This window comes from Thalassophryne amazonica, chromosome 6, assembly GCF_902500255.1.
Source record: "Thalassophryne amazonica chromosome 6, fThaAma1.1, whole genome shotgun sequence".
In the NCBI taxonomy this organism is placed as follows: Eukaryota; Metazoa; Chordata; class Actinopteri; order Batrachoidiformes; family Batrachoididae; genus Thalassophryne; species Thalassophryne amazonica.
In genome coordinates this window covers 35,330,044-35,349,349 of record NC_047108.1, presented here as the reverse complement: position 1 = coordinate 35,349,349, position 19,306 = coordinate 35,330,044, and the positions used below count along the sequence as shown (strand labels likewise).

Genomic DNA, 19,306 nt, shown 5'->3' with positions numbered 1-19,306 from the left:
GCAATTGAAGGTGCTATATTATTTTTTCTTTTTGAATTTTTATGCTTAAATAGATTTTTGCTGGTTATTGGTGGTCTGGGAGCAGGCACCGTCTCTACGGGGATGGGGCAACGAGGGGATGGCAGGGGGAGAGAAGCTGCAGAGAGGTGTATAAGACCACAGCTCTGCCTCCTGGTCCCAACGCTGGACAGTCACAGTTTGGAGGATCCAAGAAAATTGGCCAGATTTCTAGAAATGAGAGCTGCTCCATCTAAAGTGGGATGGATGCCGTCTCTCCTAACAAGATCAGGTTTTCCCCAGAAGCTTTGCCAATTATCTATGAAGCCCACCTCATTTTTTGGACACCACTCAGACAGCCAGCAATTCAAGGAGAACATGCGGCTAAACATGTCACTCCCGGTCTGATTGGGGAGGGGCCCAGAGAAAACAACAGAGTCCGACATTGTTTTTGCAAAGTTACACACCGATTTAATGTTAATTTTAGTGACCTCCGATTGGCGTAACCGAGTGTCATTACTGCCGACGTGAATTACAATCTTACCAAATTTACGCTTAGCCTTAGCCAGCAATTTCAAATGTCCTTCGATGTCGCCTGCTCTGGCCCCCGGAAGACAACTGACTATGGTTGCTGGTGTCGCTAACTTCACATTTCTCAAAACAGAGTCGACAATAACCAGAGGTTGATCCTCGGCGAGTGTATCGTCGAGTGGGGAAAAACGGTTAGAGATGTGAACGGGTTGACGGTGTACACGGGGCTTCTGTTTAGGGCTACGCTTCCTCCTCACAGTCACCCAGTCAGCCTGCTTTCCCGACTGCCCGGGATCTGCCAGGGGGGAACTAGCGGCAGCTAAGCTACCTTGGTCCGCACCGACTACAGGGGCCTGGCTAGCTGTAGAATTTTCCACGGTGCGGAGCCGAGTCTCCAATTCGCCCAGCCTGGCCTCCAAAGCTACGAATAAGCTGCACTTATTACAAGTACCATTACTGCTAAAGGAGGCCGAGGAATAACTAAACATTTCACACCCAGAGCAGAAAAGTGCGGGTGAGACAGGAGAAGCCGCCATGCTAAATCGGCTAAGAGCTAGTAGCTACGCAACCTAGCGGATTCCTAAAAACACACAGTGAATAATGTGTAAATAATTTAAAGGTGATTCAGCATAAGGAGTGCCCCAATCAAGGCACCAAACAGGCCATGAAGCAGCACAGGCAACGCAGGACAACAGCAAACGCACGACAACGGTGCTAAAATAAAATAAAAATCAACACGCTGTGGAGCAGCACAGATAACGCACGACAACAGTGCTAAAAGAGAAAAAAAAATAAATAAATAAAATAAATAAATAAAAACGAAAGCGTTAGCAAGCTAGTTAGCTTGCCAACGCTGATGAAAGTTAGCTGATAAAAGTGCTCCGTCGCGATGTTTCGACCGTTAGAGGTCTTCCTTAGGCGTTGGAAAAAAAAAAAAAAAGTAAAAAGGTAAAAAAGTAAAAAAGTCTTGAAAAAGACTTAATTCAAATCCAAAGCAGCAGGTAGCAGTCTCTGTGTAAACAGTCCCAACAGAGAGCTAAAATTCTGATGGATTCTGATGGAGATCAGACACACTCTGATGTTAACTCAAAGAGACCTTCCCACTGAGCTGGTCTTAAACACATAATCAGATAAACAGATCAGGCATTAGTGTAAAAGAAGTCGTCTTTATTCCAGGCTTTGGTTCGGTGCACAGGTTATCAATCAGCGGAGCAAAGGTACAAACAGGGCTAGGCATACACTCAGTCATAGTCAAGCAGGGATCAGTGGTACGAGCAATCACAGACAGACATTAGCTTGGGACTCCGACAAGGGAAGTCGCATCTCCTCCACTCTCCCTTATCTCTGCTTTAACCTTCAAGTCCCTACTTCAGACTGTGAATTCTTCAAAATATATTGGATACTGGAGCTATTGGACTACTATTGGATTAACCATGGAATTGATCAGCTGGTCTCTGAATGCTATTGACACCATCTTTTCTACAAGAAGGTCAGGACCGGGGGATCCTACCTGCCCAGATGGAACGTATCCTGCGGGCAATGTTCTTGACTCCTGGGGGTCGTGGCGTGTGGCATGCTTTGCGCCTTTCTCTGTTGAGGACGTCGAGGATTTATTCATATTTGGTCTTATGGTAGCAGGGTGGTACTTTCTGGCTTATGTGCTGCCCTGATCTACCGGAAAATTGGCAAGACGGCGGCATCAAAAACCACGGCCCCTCGCTTGTCAGTCATGATTAACAAGGTGGGCAAGGCTGTGCATTCTCAGACTGCGATGACTCTTGAACTCAGACGCAAATTCTTGGAGCAGATGCGTGCCTTGCAGATGAAGGTGAAGATTTCGGAGCCCAGGGAATATTCTTAATTCATAATTGGGAATATTCTTAATTCATAATTGGGATTTGGTTGTTCAAGTGAAGCTGTAAAAAGTGTTTTTCACTGCTCAACCACAACACAGCAGGCTCATCAGGCCTGAAGGACAAATTGCCCTACTGTTTTCCTCCAGAGGCATGTCTGGCCTTGGTGAACATTTGGCTGTTTTCTTATCTCAACTCACAAAGACAAACTGTTTCACAGGACTGAAGCATGCTCCATTCCATCTCCCCACCCCCCTCCTACCCCCCATCACACACCCCCCTACTCCGGCTTCTGCTCACGTCATCCCTTCCTTTCTGCGGGGGCGGCGCAGTTTTAGCTGCAGCTGGTCCCTGCCCCCCCAAGCTGACAGTGGCGCAACTCAGGGTTGCTGCATGACCTTCACCCACTTGCCTCAATTTGGATAATTCTGATGTGTGCCATTATTATGGTAAACAAGTAATAATTGTAGACTAATTGCTGTCTGAGGTAATTGGAGTGTAAACATAATTTCTCCACTGTGAGATCAATAACGTCATCTCAGAGTTTAAACAAAAGGCGCGGTCAAAAATACAAAGCAGGATCAAAAACAAGGCAAGGTAAATCAGGACTGTAAAGAAAGCTGTTAAGTGCACGGAGACAACAAATTGCCACTGGTGTGGTGACTGGGAGGAGATTACATAAGCAGGGGTTAACAAGGTACACGTGAGGAGAAGGATCTACAAAGGGGGCACGGCTTCTGGACAAAGAGTATGGATGGGGTAAGATTGTGAGGAAGGGAGTGCGCAAAGTGGAGTGATGTAATGGACAAAGACACGTGAGCTGGTGCAGGAGCGGAAGCGAAAGAAAACAAAGCAGACAGTAGCAAGGTGAAAGACAAAGACATGGGGCAGGTGCAGTGGAGTGAGAACATAATCAGAAGGGCGTGAGGGAAACATGAAACAGAACCCAAAGGCAAAATACAATATTACTATGAATCAGAATGAACAGAGCATGAACATGAGGACAGAAAGAAAATAAACACTAGGACAAAACTAAGCTAGAACAGACTAAGAAAACAGAGTGGCTAACCAAACTATAAATGAAACAGACTTAGTGATTAACAAAACTCAACACTAAAGCACAATAGATAATATAACAAATGACAACAAAACAAACAATGAAAACATGAAATGGCTAAACAAACAAAAACGGAACTTGACAATGGCTAAAGTATGAAGAGTGATAAAGAAACAAAGCAAAATAGAACAGAATAAACATGATAAATAGTAAGACCCTTCGGCTGCTCCCTTGTTTGCACTTGGGGTCGCCACAGCAAATCCAAGGTGGATCTGCATGCTGAATTGCCACAGGTTTTACACCGGATGCCCTTCCTGATGCAACTCCACATTACATGGAGAAATGTGGCAGGGGTGGGATTTGAACCCAGAACCTTCCACACTGAAACCAAGTGCATTAACCACTTGGCCACCACCCCTGCACAAACACATGATAAATAACTAATTAAACAGAGCTGGGACAGATGGTGGGTAAAAGAAGGAGAGAAAAACAATCAAAACCCTGATCTGGGTCAAATCCCGACAAGAATAAGGTCCAACTCCTGTCAAGGAGAGTAGCTCTGGAGTTGAAGCTGTGGCCCACCAGATCTCACTGGTATCGCTCCACCTCTCACACAAATTCTGGCTGCTTCCCCTATGGTGAGGTGACGTTCCACACCCCCAGAGCTAGCAAATGCCATCTGGGTTTGGTCCGCCGAGGTCCTCGACTTTCACTGCCACCCATGGGACAGCGCACCTGACACCAGCGGTTCCCCCTATGGGTGGTGAGCCCCCAGGGTGGAGATGGAAGGTCCATGTTGCCTTTTTGGGCTCTGCCCGAATGGGCTCTGTGAAAAGCCCAGCCACCAGGCATCCGCTGACGGACCCTCCATCCCAACATTTAATGTTCCCGGACCTGTTTGTGGACTTTAGCTCAGCATTTAATACCATCCTTCCAAGCAGCCTGGTGATTAAGTTGTTGGACCTGGGGGTGTCCCACTCCATTTGCCGGTGGATCTTGGACTTCTTCACAGATATGGCTACCATCAAGAAGGCACAGCAGAGACTCTATTTCCTGAGGGTTCTCAGGAATAACCATCTGCCACAGAGACTGCTGGTGTCCTATCGCTGCTCCATAGAGAGCATTTTGACCTACTGTCTGTGTGTGTGGTTTTCCAGCTGCACAGTCACAGACAGGAAAGCTCTCCAGAGGGTCGTCACCACAGCCCAGAAGATCACTGGTTGTCTCTTGCCTTCATTAGAGGAATTGTATAAGAATTTTTTTCCCCCCATTGCCTGGAAACTCGACAGTCATTGAATAAATGCCACAATTTTGTCCCACCCCCGGACGCTCAGAGTCTCTGGGGGTGAATGCAGCTGTGGGCAGGCCTGGACACTGAGCTTCCATATGATGATTAGAGGATGTCGAAAGGCTGAATACAGTTTTGATAGACAGCTATTTTGAGATATACACTGTCACTTAATCATCGGCGCTCAATCCCATCGCGGATTTTGCAAATGAAGTCGAAAGACAAACTGCAACCCATTTCTTGGTATTTGCTTGGTGAAATTACTTGACCATTTCCATTGTTCATTTCTTACACTGTAAATAAAATGCACTTATAGTATTTCCTTGTTTCAGTTTAACATAATGTAGTATGTTGTGTGTCGTGATAGCAGAGGTTGGGATTTTCTCAGCATGCACTAATTGGCATGTCTGTTGATGAGACTACCAGTTAATGCAGTTTCTCGCATGTTATGTGGTTTACGTTCATTGCCGTTACTGTTCTTTACGTCTTTTATGCAATCTTCTGAGTTACCGTTGTAACCTGAAGTATTTGTTTTGCCACATCATGAGTGTGAGTGTTAGCACGGCTAATGACCTACCATCAGCACGCATACAATATCAGTGCTTAATGATGAAGGGTGTGGTCTTGGTGTTGTTCGAGTCCCATTATTCAGAGTAGTGTCAACTGAGATGGCGCCATTTTGGGGTCAATTGTGCTAAACTACTGAATGAACTTTTTATGTTTAACATTTTTTTTAATCAGTTAACCACACACAGCAACAAATCTAGGTACAGGTACTATCAAAATAAATATAAAAATAGTTAGGATACCAAATTTACAAGTTATGATGATTTATTTAGTTAATTTAGTGGCTGATTTATACTTCTTTAACTGTGTGTCATGCAATGATGTGCGAGACAGTTTTAAAGTTGTCCGTCACTGGATTATGCTTTATTCTGGATTAATTTGACCCTCAACAATAACCTACAATCATCGCCTCCAATTCAAAGGTAAGATGTACAGTTTCCTCTTTTTCCGACTCTGTGTTGTAAATTTGCAGACTTCTCTATCAAATGTATTTAATCCCAACATGTAATAGCCAGCGTGCACACTGCAAAAACTATTAAAATATGAAACAAGAGAGTGAAAGCAGAAAAGTATCAAATCACAGCCTTTTGCATTATGTTTTTCATTTGTCTTGAATTTCCTTCTAATAGAGTGCAGTGGGCCCCAGGCATGGGGTCTAAAGTTGCATCCTTAACATTACTGACATTGTATCTGAGGGCTCTCTTCAAGATGGTGACCTAAAAGCTAAAAGATGGAGGTGTGCACGGGTGCAGCGGCTTTTAGCTCTCCAATTTGGTGCTTGTTTTTGTTACTTTTTCATTAGTTACTTCATCCAAACCATCAACATGTTTATTAGACCCCATTCCTACCAGGCTGCTCAAGGAAGCCCTACCATTATTTAATGCTTCGATCTTAAATATGATCAATCTATCTTTGTTAGTTGGCTATGTACCACAGGCTTTTAAGGTGGCAGTAATTAAACCATTACTTAAAAAGCCATCACTTGACCCAGCTATCTTAGCTAATTATAGGCCAATCTCCAACCTTCCTTTTCTCTCAAAAATTCTTGAAAGGGTAGTTGTAAAACAGCTAACTGATCATCTGCAGAGGAATGGTCTATTTGAAGAGTTTCAGTCAGGTTTTAGAATTCATCATAGTACAGAAACAGCATTAGTGAAGGTTACAAATGATCTTCTTATGGCCTCGGACAGTGGACTCATCTCTGTGCTTGTTCTGTTAGACCTCAGTGCTGCTTTTGATACTGTTGACCATAAAATTTTATTACAGAGATTAGAGCATGCCATAGGTATTAAAGGCACTGCGCTGCGGTGGTTTGAATCATATTTGTCTAATAGATTACAATTTGTTCATGTAATTGGGGAATCTTCTTCACAGACTAAAGTTAATTATGGAGTTCCACAAGGTTCTGTGCTAGGACCAATTTTATTCACTTTATATATGCTTCCCTTAGGCAGTATTATTAGACGGTATTGCTTAAATTTTCATTGTTACGCAGATGATACCCAGCTTTATCTATCCATGAAGCCAGAGGACACACACCAATTAGCTAAACTGCAGGATTGTCTTACAGACATAAAGACATGGATGACCTCTAATTTCCTGCTTTTAAACTCAGATAAAACTGAAGTTATTGTTCTTGGCCCCACAAATCTTAGAAACATGGTGTCTAACCAGATCCTTACTCTGGATGGCATTACCCTGACCTCTAGTAATACTGTGAGAAATCTTGGAGTCATTTTTGATCAGGATATGTCATTCAAAGCGCATATTAAACAAATATGTAGGACTGCTTTTTTGCATTTACGCAATATCTCTAAAATCAGAAAGGTCTTGTCTCAGAGTGATGCTGAAAAACTAATTCATGCATTTATTTCCTCTAGGCTGGACTATTGTAATTCATTATTATCAGATTGTCCTAAAAGTTCCCTAAAAAGCCTTCAGTTAATTCAAAATGCTGCAGCTAGAGTGCTGACGGGGACTAGAAGGAGAGAGCATATCTCACCCATATTGGCCTCTCTTCATTGGCTTCCTGTTAATTCTAGAATAGAATTTAAAATTCTTCTTCTTACTTATAAGGTTTTGAATAATCAGGTCCCATCTTATCTTAGGGACCTCGTAGTACCATATCACCCCAATAGAGCGCTTCGCTCTCAGACTGCAGGCTTACTTGTAGTTCCTAGGGTTTGTAAGAGTAGAATGGGAGGCAGAGCCTTCAGCTTTCAGGCTCCTCTCCTGTGGAACCAGCTCCCAATTCAGATCAGGGAGACAGACACCCTCTCTACTTTTAAGATTAGGCTTAAAACTTTCCTTTTTGCTAAAGCTTATAGTTAGGGCTGGATCAGGTGACCCTGAACCATCCCTTAGTTATGCTGCTATAGACGTAGACTGCTGGGGGGTTCCCATGATGCACTGTTTCTTTCTCTTTTTGCTCTGTATGCACCACTCTGCATTTAATCATTAGTGATCGATCTCTGCTCCCCTCCACAGCATGTCTTTTTCCTGGTTCTCTCCCTCAGCCCCAACCAGTCCCAGCAGAAGACTGCCCCTCCCTGAGCCTGGTTCTGCTGGAGGTTTCTTCCTGTTAAAAGGGAGTTTTTCCTTCCCACTGTAGCCAAGTGCTTGCTCACAGGGGGTCGTTTTGACCGTTGGGGTTTTACATCATTATTGTATGGCCTTGCCTTACAATATAAAGCGCCTTGGGGCAACTGTTTGTTGTGATTTGGCGCTATATAAAAAAAAAATTGATTGATTGATTGACTTTTTCGCGTATATTCTTCGAGTTTTGTAAAGCAACCCACAGCTTTAGCCATCAGAACCTTAATGACCTCGGTCTGAGGTACAAATTGTCAGTTACGAGCGAATTCCACCAGTACCACAACATCCCGGAGAACATAGCGAGAACACTGGGCTCTCCATGGATTACCGCCCAGCAGGTGGAGAAGGCAGTGCAGAGACAGGAAGCAGAAGCAAGGATGTCGGTCCGGCTCCGATGCTAGGCTACGTAAACAACCTCACAGGCCAGCATTACCGAGCCTCTTTCTCTCAAACGCTAGATCCATCATCCACAAAATGGACGAATTGGAGCTACAGATGGGTACAAACAGTTTTGTGCGGAACTGCAGCATTATTTTCATCACGGAGACGTGGCTTCACCCGCTGATCCCCGACACTGCAGTCGAGCTAGCAGGCCGCACGCTACACCGGCAGGACAGAACCAGTGAGTCGGGTAAGCGCAGAGGTGGGGGGCTCTGTGTTTACGTGAACTGCGAGTGGTGCTGCAGCAGCAGAATCATTGACTCTCACTGTTCTCCTGATTTAGAGGTGCTGGCAGTCTCATGCAGACCTTTTTATCTCCCAAGGGAGTTCACAGTAGTCATTGTATTTGCTGTTTACATCCCACCCAATGCTAACGTTAGCACGGCCCTTAGCCTCTTGCTTGTCTGTGTAAATAAACAGCAGCTGGCCCACCTGGATGGCATTTGTATTGTTGCTGGTGACTTCAACCAAGCGTGTTGGTGTACCTGGCAAGGTACTCAAAGCAGCGTGCGCTGACCAACTGGCTGGAGTTTTCACCTGCATCTTTAACCTGTCCCTGTCGCAGGCCATCATCCCACTCTGCCTCAAATCTTCCACCATCATCCCAGTCCCAAAGAAATCAGCAGTGGAGAGCATAAATGACTACAGGCCTGTGGCACTTACGCCTGTGGTCATCAAGTGCTTTGAAAGACTGGTCTCTCAGCACATCAGGGCCTGTCTGCCTCCCACTCTGGACCCCCACCAGTTTACCTACAGGGCAAACCGCTACACAAAGGACGCCATCACCCCAGCGCTCCACACCGCACTGAGCCACCTGGAGCACCAGCGGAGCTATGTAAGGATGCTCTTCCTGGACTTTAGCTCAGCCTTCAACCACATCATCCCGGCGATCCTGGTCCAGAAACTGACACATCTGGGCATCTCCACCCCCATCTGCCAGTGGATCAAGGACTTCCTCACAAACCGCCCACAGTCCATGAAACCTGGCCCTCACCTTTCCTCCACCATCACACTCAACACTGGTTCCCCTCAATGCTGTGTACCGAGCCCCCTCTTGCTCACCCTTTACATGCACGACTGCTCTCCGACCCATCTCTCAAACACAATCATAAAGTTTGCGGATGATACCACCGTGGTTGGGCTCATCTCAGGGGGGATGAGTCTGATTACAGAGACAAGGTCAATCGACTGACAGCATGGTGTTCAAACAACCTGCCGCTGAACACCACAGTAACAAGAAATAATCCTGGACTTCAGGAAGGGCAGGGCTGACCCAGCCCCGCTCTACATTCATGGGGACTGTGTGGAAAGGGTCAGCTCCATCAGGTTCCTGGGAGTGCAGCTATCTGATAGCCTCTCCTGGACTGCCAACACCACAGTGGTGGCGAAGAAAGCCCAGCAGTGACGCCACTTCCTGAGGGTGCTCAGGAGAAACAACCTGGAGGAGAAGCTGCTGGTGTTGTTCTACAGAGCCACCATCGAGAGCATTCTGACGTACTGCATCACAGCGTGGTACAGGGGGTGCTCAGCAGCAGACAGGAGAGCACTGCAGAGGGTGATCAAAACCACCCAGGGGATCAGTGGTTGCTCTCTGCCCAGCCTGGAGCACATTGTCAGCTCTCGCTACCTCAGCAGAGCTGCCAGCATCAGCAAAGACACATCCCACCCCAGCAACCACCTATTTCACATACTACCCTCTCGCCGAGGGTATAGGTCAATCAAAACTAGGACAAACAGACTCAGGGACAGTTTTCTCCCCAGAGCAATCACTGCACTGACTCAAATCAAATCAATTTCATTTATATAGCGCCAAATCACAACAAACAGTTGCCCCAAGGCGCTTCATATTGTAATGCAAAAGCCATACAATAATTACAGAAAAACCCCAACTGTCAAAACGACCCCCTGTGAGCAAGCACTTGGCGACAGTGGGAAGGAAAAACTCCCTTTTAACAGAAAGAAACCTCCAGCAGAACCAGGCTCAGGGAGGGGCAGTCTTCTGCTGGGACTGGTTGGGGCTGAGGGAGAGAACCAGGAAAAAGACATGCTGTGGAGGGGAGCAGAGATCAATCACTAATGATTAAATGCAGAGTGGTGCATACAGAGCAAAAAGAGAAAGAAACACTCAGTGCATCATGGGAACCCCCCCAGCAGTCTAAGTCTATAGCAGCATAACTAAAGGATGGTTCAGGGTCACCTGATCCAGCCCCAACTATAAGCTTTAGCAAAAAGGAAAGTTTTAAGCCTAATCTTAAAAGTAGAGAGGGTGTCTGTCTCCCTGATCCGAATTGGGAGCTGGTTCCAGAGGAAAGGAGCCTGAAAGCTGAAGGCTCTGCCTCCCATTCTACTCTTACAAACCCTAAGAACTACAAGTAAGCCTGCAGTCTGACAGCGAAGCGCTCTATTGGGGTGATATGGTACTATGAGGTCCCTAAGATAAGATGGGACCTGATTATTCAAAACCTTATAAGTAAGAAGAATAATTTTAAATTCTATTCTCAAATTAACAGGAAGCCAATGAAGAGAGCTCAATATGGGTGAGATATGCTCTCTCCTTCTAGTCCCTGTCAGTACTCTAGCTGCAGCATTTTGAATTAACTGAAGGCTTTTCAGGGAACTGAACAATAACAAATCACTTTAATCTGCACTTTTCAAATTTCTTGTGCAATATCTGCAAACCATGTGCAGTATTATCGCACACTTGTATATAATTCTCATTTTACATTTTACTTGGTCCACATTTTATTTTATTTAGTTGTACATATACTTTGAATAATTTATTGTAAAATTTTATTATCTTCTATTTGGCTAACAATTACTCGCACCTTGGAAAGCACCTTTTGGAGTTGCACTCAAATCTCATTGTAATGCAAATTACAATGACAATAAAGGTGATTCTGATTCTGTCCTCTCCTCAAATATTGCCGTTGATCTCCTGCCCCATTTCTTATGCCTTGAATAAGCGAAGCATTGAAAGATGTTTTTCTTCTCCCCAGCGGACCAGTTTACAGTGATGTAGTTTCATTGGTTTCTTTTGGCCCTTTTATGCTGTTGTTGCTGGGATCCAGGATTAGCACTATGCTGATCTGGTGGATGACCCAGCTGAAGGCTGCCACAGTAGAGATGTCTCCCTGCAACACTGGGAGAAGTTGCACCATTGCTTTTTTAGCTGGGGTTTGTTTACTTTGAAACATCCTAATACCAAGATCTCTCCTGGCAAACCCCTTCACAGTGGTCCAAATGCACAGCAATCCGGCATTTTCAGCGACTAAATAAATAAAATTTGGATTTACATGCAGATAGGTTAACAGTAAATGCCCAACATGGCACCACAAGTCACGTGACCATTTTTTTTCCCCCAGTTTGTCATGTCGCTACTGTCTGAATTCATGGACTCTAGGTGTCCTGCGGTGTCTGGGGGCACAAGAGCAGCCATTAAATTGAGCTAGTCTCTCAGTCAGAGTTATTGTTATAACGACCCACTCATCTGATACAATAATTTCAACATTTCGTTTTTCGTGTTTAATGTTTTGTTAGATTGTTCAATCAATCATTTATAATGTTGGTTAGGTTGGAGTAAACTAGGCAGCTATCAAGGTGCACATATGATAGCAGACAATGCTAATATTGTCAACCTGATTTTGTTAAAGCCATTTGATAGTTTTCTTTACGAGGAGAAACTTAGAATTAAATAGCAGAGGAGATCAACACCTAAGACTGTTTTGGTACAAAATGTAAGGAAAAGTAACAGGTCTTTTCAGCTCCCCTGGTATGACAAAGTTAGCTGGCTGACTGGAAGTGCTGTGACAAAGAAAATGTACTATTGCCCATGCCTCTTGAAGAAACCATCTCAGGGATGTCTTGTCTGGTCAAAATTGGGTTTTGGGGATCTGTCTAACTTTGACCAGGCATATAAAAGGCATTAAAAGAGAAATCAACGTGTGAGTGCATATGCCATTGAGAGGACACTGGTCAAGTCCATGGAAAAGATGCCTACTTGGTATGATAGGGTCACAGGTCAGTTTCTTGAAAAGGAATAGAAGGCAGAATTTACATATTAATAAATTTACAAATTTTAGGATGTAAGCTGATAATAAGCTTCCCATCTTAGAATGCCTAGCAGCCGCCACTGGAACCCATCTTCCATTCATGACAATAACTAGGTCTGTTTTGGGTTCTAGATTTAAAAATCAGGTCAGTTAGGGTCACTATAAATATAAACATGATTAAGTGTCTTGGGGTTAGTAATTTTATCAAACAACCATGTAGGTTGTGATATCAATTTGGGATAGAATAAAGACAAAGAAGGTGAAAATGTGCACAAGAAAATAATACGGCACACGCTACTAAAATATTAAAACTGGGTTGTACACAACACCACAATTTAAGCAAGCATTTAAATAAAATTGACATAAGCAGCACACAAAGGAACTGATATAGTGATGGGTGTCGAGTATCGGACATCCAATGACACATTTTATTGACTTGAGAAACTATATAGGACCCTGGAGAATACCTGAATCAAAGCACTGTCCATGCACTGAAATGAGTATAGACATCAAAATTATGGGATATTTAGTAATATTTTTCATTGGCGTTAAAACATTTCAGGCCTGTTATTTTGTAAGGGAAACAAAAAGTATGTTTAAACTTACTTTGATTGGGCCAACATCAATGATTGAGAGCAAGGTGCGACCTTTAAACCCAGAAGGAATAATGTCTTCTTGGGCGCTTGACCCGGGCAGGCAAATGAGAGTGGAAGTGAAGCTCAACACACAGGCCACACCCATCACACATACAATCTGCCTGTCTGAGAACAGAGAATACCTGAAGTCACAATTAATATGGGAAGAAACAATCATATTCCTCCAGGCAAAAGTGAATGTAATCAGGCACAACAGCAGTGATTACAAATCATGTGTGACAGCACTGTGACTATTATTACTTTTATTGTAAATTAATACATCACTGGTTGTACACCACATATTCATATTTATGACCCTGCACCACACCAATTTATTGGATACTAGCTGAGTTACCCTACACACGGGGAATAGAGAAGAATTTTGCCATTGTATAATGCATGTCACTTTAGTAAAGGTGCATTAGGTTGCATTGCATTGTGTGTTCGTCGTCATCATTAATTTTCATAGAGCAATTTGTGACATTCATGAGACTCAAGTGAATGATGACAAAAGTGATAGCAAGTCATATTACTACAATGCCCTGGCATGTTGTACACAGCAGGTACATTTTAATTGAAAATACATGTCCCTTAACTTGCATGTGGCACACGCTGGCCTGTTTGGATTGTAATTGAAGTGCACCATAGCCAACCGCGACTATGTAGTAAGTAAAGTGTGATGCTTGCTACCTGACCTGAGTACCACATGAACTGCAAAAATAAGGGCTCATTGATCAGGTCGTGATCTAATATACAAGACTGACCATGTGTGTGTGTTGTACATGTGCGCTTTCAACCTAAGGGCCCTGTCCCACTGGGGAGAGGATTAATTGCGCATGAACTGAGTACACAAAGTACGGGCATTCGTTGTCGTCCGCAACAAAAATGGCCAAAAATAATAAATGTCCCAGTATGAATACATAATAACATAATAAAACATTTAAAAAGTTCAGTTAGCGGCAAACTGGACCCGTTCCAATTTGCTTATAAAACTGGTTGTGGTACTGAGGATGCTGTTGCTGCCCTCATCCACATTATCACAAAGCACCTTGATAAGTCAAATAATTATGCAAGAGCTCTCTTAGATTTCTCATCAGCCTTTAATACTATTAAACCAGACATCCTGATCTTCAAACTGTCACAGCACAGAGTTAATCCATATCTGATTCACTGATACGCATCCTTCCTCACAAAAAGAGTCCAACTGGTTAAACTGAACAACACACTCTCCTCTGCCATCACGACCTCTGTCGGTGCCCCCCAGGGCTGTGTTAGTTCAGCCCTGCTTTTTACCTTATACACTGACTGTTGTGCAACATCCAGTAATCAGTACGTCATCAAATATTCAGACGATACTGTATTGCTGACACTGCTGTCAAACACAGACAGTCCTGAGCTGCACCAACAGGGGGTCGACAAGGTTGTGATGTGGAGCAAAAACAACGCTCTGGAAATAAACACCAAAAAACAGAGGAGGTGGTTTTCAGTACAAAAACTGTAACAGTAGCACCCACCATCATAAACGAGAGTGTAAAACAGGCGGAGTTATTTAAATATCTGGGTGTGATGATTGACTGCTTATTGTCATGGAAACATCACATAGACTTTGTTTGTAAAAAGACCAAACAAAGAATCTATTTCCTTTGTCGCCTGCGGTCTTTTGGGGCCTCTCATCAGGTGCTGTTGCTGTTTTTCACTTCCATCATCCTTAGTGTTCTGCAGTATTGTAATGCTGTGTGGTTCAGCTGTCTGTCACTGCTAAATCTGGGCTTAGACAACTGCTTAAAATCTGCTCTAAGATAGTGGGACAGTCTCTGGATGGTCAGTATGAAGCCGCATATCATAACATGATGCGGTTAGCAAAGAACATCGCCTCTGACCCCAGCCATGTCCTAAATTCTGAATATGTGCTCTTTCAATCAGGGCAACACTACTGTGTGCCGTGCTATAACAAAGTCAGGCTTAAGAACTCATTTATACATCAGTCTATCTTGAAACCTAATGAGGAGCTTAGTTCATAGAGTCAGAGTGTGAAGGCAAATGGATGATTGTTTGTTGTTTTCTTTGTGTGATGTAATTGTTTTAATGTATGATGTCTATTGTCCGTGTGTTATACGGAGCTGCTGAACATGCGAAACAAATTTCAGATCTATGATCTGACAATAAAGTTCATATCTATGTATCTATCTATATAGCGAATATATGATATATAAGAGTCTTGTTCGGGTTTGGGTAGTAGGTTGGATTTGGAGGGCTCTCTGTTGGGACTGTTTACACAGAGACTGCTACCTGCTGCTTTGGACTTGAACTAACAGTCTTTTTCAAGACTTTTTTACTTTTTTTTACTTTTTTACTTTTTAATTTTTTTTTAACTTTTTACTGTGCTCCAACGCCTAAGGAAGACCTCTAACGGTCGAAACATCGCGACGGAGCACTTTTATCAGCTAACTTTTATTAGCGTTGGCAGGCTAACTAGCTTGCTAACGCTTTCGTTTTTATTTTTTTTAATTTTATTTTATTTTAGCACCGTTGTCGTGCGTTGCCTGTGCTGCTTCATGGCCTGTTTGGTGCCTTGATTGGGGCACTCCTTCTGCTGAATCACCTTTGGATTATTTGCACATTATTTACTTTGTGTGTTTTTGGGAATCCGCTAGCTTAGCGTAGCTACTAGCTCTTAGCCGATTTAGCATGGCGGCTTCTCCTGTCTCTCCCGCACTTTTCTGCTCTGGGTGTGAAATGTTTAGTTATTCCTCGGCCTCCTTTAGCAGTAACGGTACTTGTAATAAGTGCAGCTTATTCGTAGCTTTGGAGGCCAGGCTGGGCGAAGTGGAGGCTCGGCTCCGCACCGTGGAAAATTCTACAGCTAGCCAGGCCCCTGTAGTCGGTGCGGACCAAGGTAGCTTAGCCGCCGTTAGTTCCCCCCTGGCAGATCCCGTGCAGTCGGGAAAGCAGGCTGACTGGGTGACTGTGAGGAGGAAGCGTAGCCCTAAACAGAAGCCCCGTGTACACCGTCAACCCGTTCACATCTCTAACCGTTTTTCCCCACTCGACGACACACCCGCCGAGGATCAAACTCTGGTTATTGGCGACTCTGTTTTGAGAAATGTGAAGTTAGCGACACCAGCAACCATTGTCAATTGTCTTCCGGGGGCCAGAGCAGGCGACATCGAAGGACATTTGAAATTGCTGGCTAAGGCTAAGCGTAAATTTGGTAAGATTGTAATTCACGTCGGCAGTAATGACACTCGGTTACGCCAATCGGAGGTCACTAAAATTAACATTAAATCGGTGTGTAACTTTGCAAAAACAATGTCGGACTCTGTTGTTTTCTCTGGGCCCCTCCCCAATCAGACCGGGAGTGACATGTTTAGCCGCATGTTCTCCTTGAATTGCTGGCTGTCTGAGTGGTGTCCAAAAAATGAGGTGGGCTTCATTGATAATTGGCAAAGCTTCTGGGGAAAACCTGGTCTTGTTAGGAGAGACGGCATCCATCCCACTTTAGAGGGAGCAGCTCTCATTTCTAGAAATCTGGCCAATTTTTTTTTTTTTTTTTTGGATCCTCCAAACTGTGACTGTCTAGCGTTGGGACCAGGAGGCAGAGCTGTGGTCTTATACACCTCTCTGCAGCTTCTCTCCCCCTGCCATCCCCTTATTACCCCATCCCCGTAGAGACGGTGCCTGCTCCCAGACCACCAATAACTAGCAAACATCTATTTAAGCATAAAAATTCAAAAAGAAAAAATAATATAGCACCTTCAATTGCACCACAGACTAAAACAGTTAAATGTGGTCTATTAAACATTAGGTCTCTTTCTTCTAAGTCCCTGTTGGTAAATGATATAATAATTGATCAACGTATTGATTTATTCTGCCTAACAGAAACTTGGTTACAGCAGGATGAATATGTTAGTTTAAATGAGTCAACACCCCCGAGTCACACTAACTGTCAGAATGCTCGTAGCACGGGCCGGGGCGGAGGATTAGCAGCGATCTTCCATTCCAGTTTATTAATTAATCAAAAACCTAGACAGAGCTTTAATTCATTTGAAAGCTTGTCTCTTAGTCTTGTCCATCCAAATTGGAAGTCCCAAAAACCAGTTTTATTTGTTATTATCTATCGTCCACCTGGTCGTTACTGTGAGTTTCTCTGTGAATTTTCAGACCTTTTGTCTGACTTAGTGCTTAGCTCAGATAAGATAATTATAGTGGGCGATTTTAACATCCACACAGATGCTGAGAATGACAGCCTCAACACTGCATTTAATCTATTATTAGACTCTATCGGCTTTGCTCAAAAAGTAAATGAGTCCACCCACCACTTTAATCATATTTTAGATCTTGTTCTGACTTATGGTATGGAAATAGAAGACTTAACAGTATTCCCTGAAAACTCCCTTCTGTCTGATCATTTTTTAATAACATTTACATTTACCCTGATGGACTACCCTGCAGTGGGGAATAAGTTTCATTACACTAGAAGTCTTTCAGAAAGCGTTGTAACTAGGTTTAAGGATATGATTCCTTCTTTATGTTCTCTAATGTCATATACCAACACAGAGCAGAGTAGCTACCTAAACTCTGTAAGGGAGCTAGAGTATCTCGTCAATAGTTTTACATCCTCATTGAAGACAACTTTGGATGCTGTAGCTCCTCTGAAAAAGAGAGCTTTAAATCAGAAGTGTCTGACTCCGTGGTATAACTCACAAACTCGTAGCTTAAAGCAGATAACCCGTAAGTTGGAGAGGAAATGGCGTCTCACTAATTTAGAAGATCTTCACTTAGCCTGGAAAAAGAGTTTGTTGCTCTATAAGAAAGCCCTCCGTGAAGCTAGGACATCTTTCTACTCATCACTAATTGAAGAAAATAAGAACAACCCCAGGTTTCTTTTCAGCACTGTAGCCAGGCTGACAAAGAGTCAGAGCTCTATTGATCTGAGTATTCCATTAACTTTAACTAGTGATGACTTCATGACTTTCTTTGCTAACAAAATTTTGACTATTAGAGAAATATTAGACCCCATTCCTGCCAGGCTGCTCAAGGAAGTCCTACCATTACTTAATGCTTCAATCTTAAATATGATCAATCTATCTTTGTTAGTTGGTTATGTACCACAGGCCTTTAAGGTGGCAGTAATTAAACCATTACTTAAAAAGCCATCACTTGACCCAGCTATCTTAGCTAATTATAGGCCAATCTCCAACCTTCCTTTTCTCTCAAAGATTCTTGAGAGGGTAGTTGTAAAACAGCTAACTGATCACCTGCAGAGGAATGGTCTATTTGAAGAGTTTCAGTCAGGTTTTAGAATTCATCATAGTACAGAAACAGCATTAGTGAAGGTTACAAATGATCTTCTTATGGCTTCGGACAGTGGACTTATCTCTGTGCTTGTTCTGTTGGACCTCAGTGCTGCTTTTGATACTGTTGACCATAAAATTTTATTACAGAGATTAGAGCATGTCATAGGTATTAAAGGCATTGCGCTGCGGTGGTTTGAATCATATTTGTCTAATAGATTACAATTTGTTCATGTAAATGGGGAATCTTCTTCACAGACTAAAGTTAATTATGGAGTTCCACAAGGTTCTGTGCTAGGACCAATTTTATTCACTTTATACATGCTTCCCTTGGGCAGTATTATTAGACGGTATTGCTTAAATTTTCATTGTTACACAGATGATACCCAGCTTTATCTATCCATGAAGCCAGAGGATACACACCAATTAGCTAAACTGCAGGATTGTCTTACAGACATAAAGACATGGATGACCTCTAATTTCCTGCTTTTAAACTCAGATAAAACTGAAGTTATTGTACTTGGCCCCACAAATCTTAGAAGCATGGTGTCTAACCAGATCGTTACTCTGGATGGCATTTCCCTGATCTCTAGTAATACTGTGAGAAATCTTGGAGTTATTTTTGATCAGGATATGTCATTCAAAGCGCATATTAAACAAATATGTAGGACTGCCTTTTTGCATTTACGCAATATTTCTAAAATCAGAAAGGTCTTGTCTCAGAGTGATGCTGAAAAACTAATTCATGCATTTATTTCCTCTAGGCTGGACTATTGTAATTCATTATTATCAGGTTGTCCTAAAAGTTCCCTAAAAAGCCTTCAGTTGGTTCAGAATGCTGCAGCTAGAGTACTGACGGGGACTAGCAGGAGAGAGCATATCTCACCCGTGTTGGCCTCTCTTCATTGGCTTCCTGTTAATTCTAGAATAGAATTTAAAATTCTTCTTCTTACTTATAAGGTTTTGAATAATCAGGTCCCATCTTATCTTAGGGACCTC

At 43.2% G+C, this 19,306-nt stretch overlaps 1 protein-coding gene and 1 long non-coding RNA gene across 2 annotated transcripts in view; one reads left to right on the top strand and one right to left on the bottom strand.

Moving 5' to 3' along the window:
* The window catches only part of LOC117511598 (lysosomal amino acid transporter 1 homolog), an 81,482-nt gene that overhangs the window by 16,385 nt on the left and 45,791 nt on the right, over positions 1 to 19,306 (bottom strand). Inside the window, exons 4-6 of the mRNA XM_034171572.1 lie at positions 17,405 to 17,410; positions 13,000 to 13,139; positions 355 to 381 (exon numbers count right to left, since the gene is read on the bottom strand). Of these exons, the coding sequence (XP_034027463.1) occupies positions 355 to 381; positions 13,000 to 13,139; positions 17,405 to 17,410 (173 nt within the window). The remainder of the gene's footprint in view (positions 1 to 354; positions 382 to 12,999; positions 13,140 to 17,404; positions 17,411 to 19,306) is intronic.
* On the top strand, positions 4,511 to 16,693 carry LOC117511599. Its single transcript, XR_004560986.1, has 4 exons — positions 4,511 to 4,685; positions 14,813 to 14,815; positions 15,538 to 15,541; positions 16,683 to 16,693. It is a non-coding gene; the product is annotated as an uncharacterized LOC117511599 (long non-coding RNA).